At 40.8% G+C, this 9,036-nt stretch overlaps 1 protein-coding gene across 1 annotated transcript; it reads left to right on the top strand.

Moving 5' to 3' along the window:
• The first annotated feature begins 7,003 nt into the window (after positions 1-7,003).
• On the top strand, positions 7,004-8,402 carry nop10 (NOP10 ribonucleoprotein homolog (yeast)). The gene is made up of 2 exons (XM_079580237.1): positions 7,004-7,186; positions 8,011-8,402. The coding sequence occupies exons 1-2, from the start codon at positions 7,133-7,135 to the stop codon at positions 8,149-8,151; spliced, it is 195 nt and encodes a 64-aa protein (XP_079436363.1). The 5' UTR covers positions 7,004-7,132; the 3' UTR covers positions 8,152-8,402.
• Positions 8,403-9,036: the final 634 nt, after the last annotated feature.

Genomic DNA, 9,036 nt, shown 5'->3' with positions numbered 1-9,036 from the left:
TGGATCTATCGCTCATTTTCATTGACACTTTGCACGGACTTTACAGAAGCCTCCCCTCAGGTCCAGTTTTAAACGGCGACGAATGTTTTTAGGGCAATCTCGAAGAAATTGTCAGGAAGCCACATCGTAATTTTTTATGTGCTTAAATGGTGTAAATGTTTACCAATGTGCCTTAATTTCCTCAGTGTTTTTCAAAGGTGTCAAAAGAATTCATACTGTGCCATATCAAACCAAAACTGTTATTTATATTGTGTATTTTGTATGTTGGAAGATGGAAGAAAAACTTGTCACTTTGAATTTTTAATGTAATTTGTCTTTTTTTTTTTTACATTTAATTTAACATTCAATAAAACTGAATTTATCTTACGCTTGTAGTTCATTCGCATTTTCTCACTCCGAGACTTTAATGTCCATCCGTTTTACCGTTTCCGCCCACAGTCGCGCTGCTTCCTTTGCCCTTCGTTCTGGTGTTTTTCAGGTCTCTTCCGGGACGTCTTCGTAGAGCTTTTGTTGTCCGTACTGCTTGCTCGGTTGGGCGCCATTTTGCCTCCTTCACTGCCACTCCTTCTGCTCGACGCCTTCCCTTTTTCCGTCCCACGTTGATGTTCGTCGCCGTCTCCGCTCGGATGTTTTGTCTTGGCTTTCTTTGAACTCTTTGAGACGGCTTTCTCGATTTCCTCAACTGCTTCTTGCCGTCGCCTCTTCGCGGAAGTCTTCTTTTGACATTCATTTATCAAATTCAAAATGCCAATAGTTTTCACCTTCATTTCCTTAACCGCCTTTTGCCTGCCCCTCGTCAAGAGACGTTTTTCTTCTTTCACAACTACAACAGTCTTCCCTACTTTTGCTTTTCTTCTCAAAGCACCACTTGTCTTGGGACTTTCTATTGCGCTGTTTCCCAAACTCTCGGTTCTCTCATCCGTGTCACTAGACTCTTTCTCTTCCCTCTTTTTCCTCCTCCTTTCTGTTTTTTCGATTGACTCAAGCTCTTCAAAAGCTCCAAGTATAGGAGATTTTTCTTCATTATCCCCATGTCCAAGGTGCAAAGTCTTTTCCTGCTTGTCGATTGTTTGGGGCACCTCATCCCCACCGGCAAGTTTGCAGATTTGAGACGACAATCTTCGACTCCACCTTATGGGGACAGTCTTTTTGTCTTTTCTCTTTACATTTTCTTCTCTGCATATAGATACTTTATCGCTTGCTTGTGCTTGTACGAGCATCTCACCGTTCAGCCCCTCCTCTTGCTCCAGGGCCTCGAGTTTCGAATTCTGTGCGGCGTCTTCCATTTCCGACTCTAGGTTTCTGCAAATGTCCCCCTTGGCGATATCGCGATCCCTTCCACTCGAGGTTCCGCTACACGGGACGGAACTTCTAACCATCAAAGCGGCTGGAACCTCGTCTGAATTCGACCCTCGCCTCGCCGTTTCCAAGCTGGCCTCATCTGCAGGTTGCTCCGCGCTCAGGAAAACCTGCAGGGCCAGATCGCACAGCGGGACGGGCGAGGCGTGACCCAGTTTCGGCTGGACACCTTCGGAATCCGAGTACGACTGGGTTTCCTCCAGGGAATCCTTAAGCCAAACCTCCGCCAAGGCCTCCAGATCCTCACTCGACACATCTGGATCCATCGGGGTGGAGTCCAGCGCGGGTTGTTTGGGCGACTGGAAGCCCATGTAGATTGACTCGTCGAACGGGGTGCTGAAAGTCGTCATGTAGTCGTCCGGAATGGCCTGGATGAACTCGAGACGATCGGTTGGCAGCAGAGGAGATCCCCATGGAGCGTCGTCAAGTGTTTCTCGCTCCGGTGGGACGTTTGCAAGAAGCCACTCGATGATCTCCCACCCCTCTGTTGACGGCTGTTCTGCGTTCACCTACAGTCAATGAAAAGGAATTACAGGTCTTAAAGTGAGTCAAAAAATGTTAAAATTAAAGGGATATTTCAGGATTTTTGACATAGGGCCTCATTTCCTAGTGTTGCTGATTTCTGGAGATATTTTTTTTTGTAATTCATGCAGTTCTTGTTTGAAGAGTTTCATAGCGCTTGGCTAGTGCAAGGCTAGCGCATGTCTATGGTATCAGCTACCCTGCATTAAAAACAGTCTGACCCGCTCCACAGTGCACCTGAGGCAAATCACGTATAACACCAGACTAACCATATAAATGTCTGTGTCGATAGAATAATTTTTGGAATATAACTGAACTTGCATCACATGAATGAGCGCATTTTGAGGGACTATTTTCTTGCAGATCACTCCGCCGCTGCGTAGCTTATACAACCACGAAGCTGATGCTGCTCAATTATAAGGTATTTTAAATGCAAAATGGTTAAAATTATTCTATTGACACAGACATTTATATGGTTAGTCTGGTGTTATACGTGATTTGCCTCAGGTGCTCTGTGGAGCGGGTCAGACTGTTTTTAATGCAGGCTAGCTGATACCATAGAAATGCACTAGCCTAGCGCCACGAAACTCTTCAAACATAAGAACTGCATGAATTACAAAAAAAATATCTCCAGAAATCAGCAACACTCTGGATAACTAGGAAATGAGGCCCTGAAATATCCCTTTAAGTAATTTCCTCCCCCTATATGTTCCAGCCATGTCCTAATGTGCAGAATGAGCCCAGACCTGTTCACCACAACTGCCTCTAAAATCCTGCACTGTCACTCAAAAAGTTGTTACTTCGGGTCAAATTGGTCATGCACGAGCTTAATATAGAAGCTGCAGTTACACGTATGACCTGAGGTGGCAGTAGTGATTATAAAATGGCTAACTTGCATCTAGCCCCTTTAAGAATTATCCACAATCACAAGATGGGTATTTTTCTACTTCCACTAAAGCTCAGTGACTGAACCCTGGAGGTTTTTTCAAATGAGAAATGGCAGCAAAAGTTGTGCTTGTGACCTCCTCATCAGCAGCTTAACACCTTAAAGGAACAGGCCACCGTTTTTCCATACTGAGATATGTTCTTTCCTGAGCTTAGACGAGTTGATGCGTACCTGTCTGGTCAAAATCTCAAATATAAATGTGTTCACTTAGCAAAAAATGTGGATTAATGCGCCATATGCATTTTGAATTGTGATTTTGAAAGTGGGGAAGTACAGATTTTAACCATAGCATCTGCAAACCCAAACCCTGATTGGATTGTCGGATTGAATGTGAACAACTCTCCCGTAATGTTAAATGTTTTCAGTTTACTTTACATTTAGGATGTTTTTTTGCAATGTTCATCTCTCCATTAAGTTAAAAACATAACTCACCCAATAGGCCTGGGCTTCAGCGTCCTCTTTGGTTGTAGCAGCCTCGTCCATAGAATCACTTAAGATTGAAGCTGCTGCGTCAAGTATTTCCTGGTACAACGTCTCCGAAGCCTGAAGAAATCCACAATGAAAAAAATCCAAAAATCCAACAACTAGCTTTCACTGGGATTTACCTTGTTGTCATCAGGGCTCACATTTTGATCAGATCCCGGTGACTTTCCGAGCTAGAAATTATGAAAAATGTTGATTAAAAATACATATGAACATAGTGTTGAGCATAATCAATGACATACCGTGACTGGTCTGTTATCAGGAGAGACATTTGCACCGGCGTCACTTGCTGGAGGCGTCTTCTGTAGATTTCCCTGGCAAATTCACACCCAAAAAGTTAGAATTTGCGCAATAGCTCACAGAAAAGAACAGCCGTATTTGTCGAATCCTCTCACTTCCTCTCGCGACTTCTTCTCCACAGCAAAGAGATCGAGAGGAGCTGCGCTTGAGGATTGCATGGACTCCCAGTAGTTCATGTTCAGCTCAGATCCAACCTGACATACGAGCTTTTTAATTTAATCTCAGTTTTACACAGCGATTGCACTCATTCATTTCGATTTTCGACATGCCTTACATTTCTCACAAAGTTCGAGTCGCCGCAAAGCTCGTCCATGTACTCCAGGAACATCTCGTCGTCTTTGTACAGCTCTGTTAGAAGGTAGTCCTCCTTGTGCCACTCCTTCAGAACACATTTTCACGATTATAGCAGGGATTTGTGCTTCAAGGCTCGTGTGTTCCTGCATTTACCTCAATCTCAATCGAGTCCATTATGGCGTTGTATTCCTCAAACGCAAGGTCCTTCAGTGTCTCCTCATGCAAGCTCCTCGGAGGAATTACCGGCACCTCCTTTTCAATGGGATTTTCAACAGGTGGATCTTCGTCGGGAGCTGGAGCCTCCACTGGGTTTTGTTCTTTTGGAAAGAATCAGAAGTAGTGACAAACAGGATGAGATCGGACGTCACAATGTAATCATAACTGAAAAGGAAAATCCGTGCTGGAGCTGAATTATTCCTGTGTGGAGTTTGCATGTTCTCCCTACCAGCAAAAACATGTACATTAGGGTTGTATGTGAGAGTTATGGTTGGAGGGACCGTGCTTTCCATCATGTAGTGTGGGGTGAATCTAAATCTATGTCTCTGAAAACTGCTATACAAATTAGATTCTTTCCTTATGCACTTTACTACCAAATAAAATTGTGGTTTCATTTCATGTAGGCCAAGTTGACTTCATTATAGAAGCATAAATATTATTTAAATGCAGGGGTGGAAAGTACCAACGTAAAAAGCACAAATTGTAGGTACTTTTACTTTACTTAAGTATATTTTATGATGAATACTTTTTACTAAACTTCATAACGTTTTAGAGCCTGTATCTGTACTTTCTACTCCACTGCATTTTTAGATTGGGTTAAAAGTATTTTATTTTCTAAATGACCTCTCAACAATGACCTGGTTTAGTCCCAGTGTAGACTTGGTTTAGATCTGGTTTAGACCTGGGTTTAAACTTGGTTTAGTTCCTGTTTTTCACCTGAGTTCGTGGTTTACTCGTTTAGACCTGGTTTTATTCAAATGATTAAAAAACCCTGTACATTAAACTCTTAAATACTTTTACTTTGCATACTTTTATACTTTTACTGAAGTAAAAATGTTATCAGATATTTTTACCTTTACCTAAGTACATTTTTGGTCCTGTATCTGCACTTATACTTAAGTAAGAATATTGAGGACTTCTTCCTCCACTGTGTAAATGTTGTTTATAACAACGTTTTTGTCTTATGACCCATTTGGACCCTTCAGTGGGTCAGAGGTACTCTGTGTACCTCTACTTCAAGAGTTACCAAAATTTCCAATCGATTAAAAGCAGTATTTGTAAGTCAAAAGTCAATGTTGACTTCAAAATAAACTAAAATTCTCCCAAACCAATACATTCTATTGCAAAAATATTTTCCTTTCAAAAATAATGTCCACTTTCACCTTATATTTCAATATGAAATAGTTCCAGCTTCCAAGTACCCAAGTACCAAGTATAAGTCTATAAGACACACTTTAAACCTATGGAGTAACATATGTTTACATGTCAATTATGACGTTTATCACAAATTGGTGTAGTATAGTGATAATACTGTTTTTTCTCACTATAATATGAAATCTTGACATTGCTACAAATCACAGCAGTAACAAAATTAACATCCTGCAATAAAGGAAAAGATGTAAATCATTAAAAATAAAAAAACACTATTCAAGCTCTCACCTCCAGCACTGGCCACTTTGCTGTTTGTTTCTTCCGATGCACTTGCTTTGCTTGACGGCACTTCTGTCCTCACTGAATCCCCGGCGCTGCAATGAGATCATGTTTGTTATTATTTAAAAACAAACAAAGACATTTTCTCAATGTAAAAGCCATTGTTTGTGTTTTTGCAGCTTACATGTTTTGCAGGGCTGGTTGTTGGCTGAGTGTAACTGTTTCGGGACAGTAGTAAGAAAGACACACTGTTTGAGGCTGCTCTGCGCTTTGGGGAGCTGGAGGGTCTGTCCAACTTATGGAATGAGGTGCATTGTGATGCAACACATGGAATTGCTCAAAAGTTAAATCATTTGATTTCAGCTGCTCATCATAGTGAGGGATTGTCCCAAAACCAGCACGTCGCTTTTCGAAAGCTTCAGCTTGAACTAACTGTGTGCTGTTAAGAATCTGAGCTTGGATTGGCTGTAGCTGAGGCGGCTGCCAGGTCCAAAGTGGCTGCACACAAACCATTGGATCAGGTTGGAAAGAGGTTGATGGTTGAGTTTCCAAAGTAAAGTCTGGGTCTGGTTTGAGTGGTGAGACGTAAAAGCACAGAGCGACGAGATCGTCTGGAGGCAGTTGGCGCCGCTGCATCTTGAAAAAGTACTTGCTGTCACTGTGGAGTCGAAAAGTAGAAATGACAGGTCAGGTAAGAGCTCAAATACAAGGTTATGCACTTACATCAATCATGTCATAACCAGAACCCTTAACAAGTAGTAACAAAAAAAGTCAACACTCAGTGTTGACACTCATTTGGCTTCTGCTGTCATGCTGTGACATCATCAGCATACCCTCAATAGAAAGTCCTAATTTCTAACATGGTCTTTATGAGAAGTTTTATATGCACAATAAATGACAAACGTGTACTAGAGTGGAGTAAAAGCCAACATTTGCAATATTTCATCCTAAATAGTATCCATCACGATCATAATATTTAATTTATGTTGCTTACAATAAGGACTAGCAGTGTTGTTGTTTTTTACTTTGCTGTTTCAAAGTTCCCTTGTTTTAAGCAACATAACATAATATGACAAATATGTGCAATAAGCTTTTATATCAACCAGATTTATAGTAGTGAGAAGTAGTGAGAATACGATCTTACCTTGAAAGATAATATGCATCCTCTGCTGATTGAAAAGATGCCTTCACTTGTGTCTTCATCAGATGTTTTTGAAAATCAACACTTTTTGTTTGTCAAACAAAAAATTCCATTAAAGCAATTTCATATTAAAACTCGCATTTAGCTTTAAACATATTTCTGTCATTTAAAAACGAGCTTTATTGCCGGACTAGAAGTGCTAAATTGTTTTTGAGTCAGAATACGCATTCTCTGCGTTGAAACGAGGTCCTTGGTGGAAAAAACAACAATTCCCAGCATGCTTAGCGGCAGTCATTTCAAACCGGATATCCGCATTCACTGATAGTACCGATCGTCGCCGCAACACGTGGAGGACCGAAAACCTGCTTGTTTCTTCGGTGTTTTGATTTATAAAGTTTTGTGACACTTCTTTAAAGACACACGAAGACTCACTGGTCAAGATGTTTCTGCAATATTATATAGATGAGAACGGCGACCGAGTCTACACGCTAAAGGTAGCACACAGTTAGCATCGCGCACTGTGTTTACATTGCCATTCGTTGACTGCAAATAGTTTTCTTTCTTTATGTAATTTTACAGATAACGTGCTGCTTAGTTTGTAACCTTATTGGTAGAGACTGTGAAATGTATCGTGTGTAGTTTAATTTGTTACAAGCATTTAATTGATCATTTATGTCATAAGATTAGACAAGATCAAGACCGCTGAATAGAGTTCGGGAAATTCCACTGTTACCATGGAGATTCGCCTCATTTGCAGCCGTTAGCATACATTTCCATTGGCTAACATCAGCTAAAAACAGTATAAAAAGTGGAGGAAATAGCCGTGGAACAACTCCATTAGCTGCTGAGTTACTGCTGGTAAATCCTTCTAACGCACTGTTGTGTCCAAGTATTTTAAAGTGAACAATCTCCAGTATTTTAACTTTTAAAATCTCCATTAGTTTACAATTGCTTCTAATCCCATAATGCCTAGCGATATATAGCAATACATTCCCGAACTCTATTATTGGCTTTACCCACACGACTTTGTGTTAAATACCTCTTGTTAGCACAGTCATTATAATGCTTATGCTGCTATACATAATAACATTTTGTCATGAGATTAAAACATTATGGTTCCAGACTGCTTTATGAAAACATGCAGACAATTAAAATGGTTACTTTAAAACTCTCTGTACCATCAGTTTGTTGTTGTTGCTCACAATGAATGCAAAGGGTGGGGGTCAGTGATCTTGAAGGGTCTGGAGAGTGTTTTCTTAAATCTGCAAGCTCAACCTTCACTGATTCATACTATTAATTTCTCTCTTGTTCTCAACAGAAACTGACTCCGGATGGATCGCCCACCAGCTCGGCCCATCCGGCCCGGTTCTCTCCTGACGACAAGTTTTCGAGGCACAGAGTAACCCTGAAGAAACGGTTCGGCCTCCTCCTCACACAGCAGCCCAAACCCATTCTGTGAGGGAACAGAGTGGGGCAAGCGAGGGAAACATCTGGAGAAATGATGGCGAAGAAGATGAAAAGGCAATGCAAGACAGACTTGAAATCTGAAAACACCGGCTCATTGTAAAGGAAAAGATCTGGAGATGATGAGACGCTTCCAATATGGGATGACCATTTTCTTTTTTTTATAATCTTTTAGTGTTGCTTCAGTCATTTGTTGGAATTTTATGTTATTTTTTGTGTTCAATGTCCTAATAAATCTGACTTTTTCTGCAATGTTATGTTGTCCTTTTTTTAGTAGTAGTAGTAGTAGTAGTAGTAGTAGTAGTAGTAGTAGTGATTTTTTTTTAAATAATGCATTTTACATTTGACAAACAAATCTCAAAGCACTACTGTAAAATGGCAATTAAAACAATGAGTACCAAAAAAAGAGTAAAAGTCAGCAATAGCATTGACATGATATATATATATATATATTTTAATTTATTGGTTTATTTGGTCGGGAAAGTGCATGTAAACACGCCACACACTTTGCATCCGTCGTCCCCCATACGGACTCTCAAACACACTCTCATTCATCCTGGACTATTGTACATGTTTTTAGTGGTGGGGGAAATCGGAGTACCCGGAGGAAACCTACGCATACCTGGGGAGAACATGCAAACTCCACACAGAAAGGCCTCGTCCAGGTGGGAATTGAACCCGGGACCTTAGAGCTAGCACGAGCGCTAACCTCCGTTTTTTAAGAAAGAGAGTCAACAGATTGTGGCGCCCTAGGACAGTCTGATATTCTAATATCTGTACTTGGTGTAGCAAATTTTGGAAGTTTTCCTATATTAGCCACAAGAGGGCGCGGTTGCTACGTGCTACGCATGTGGAATCTTATCAAATCCATCTGCTGGAT

This window comes from Gobius niger (genome assembly GCF_951799975.1).
Source record: "Gobius niger genome assembly, chromosome: 21".
Taxonomy (NCBI): domain Eukaryota; kingdom Metazoa; phylum Chordata; class Actinopteri; order Gobiiformes; family Gobiidae; genus Gobius; species Gobius niger.
Note: the sequence above shows the minus strand (reverse complement) of the source record. Positions and strands in the feature narration are given on the sequence as shown.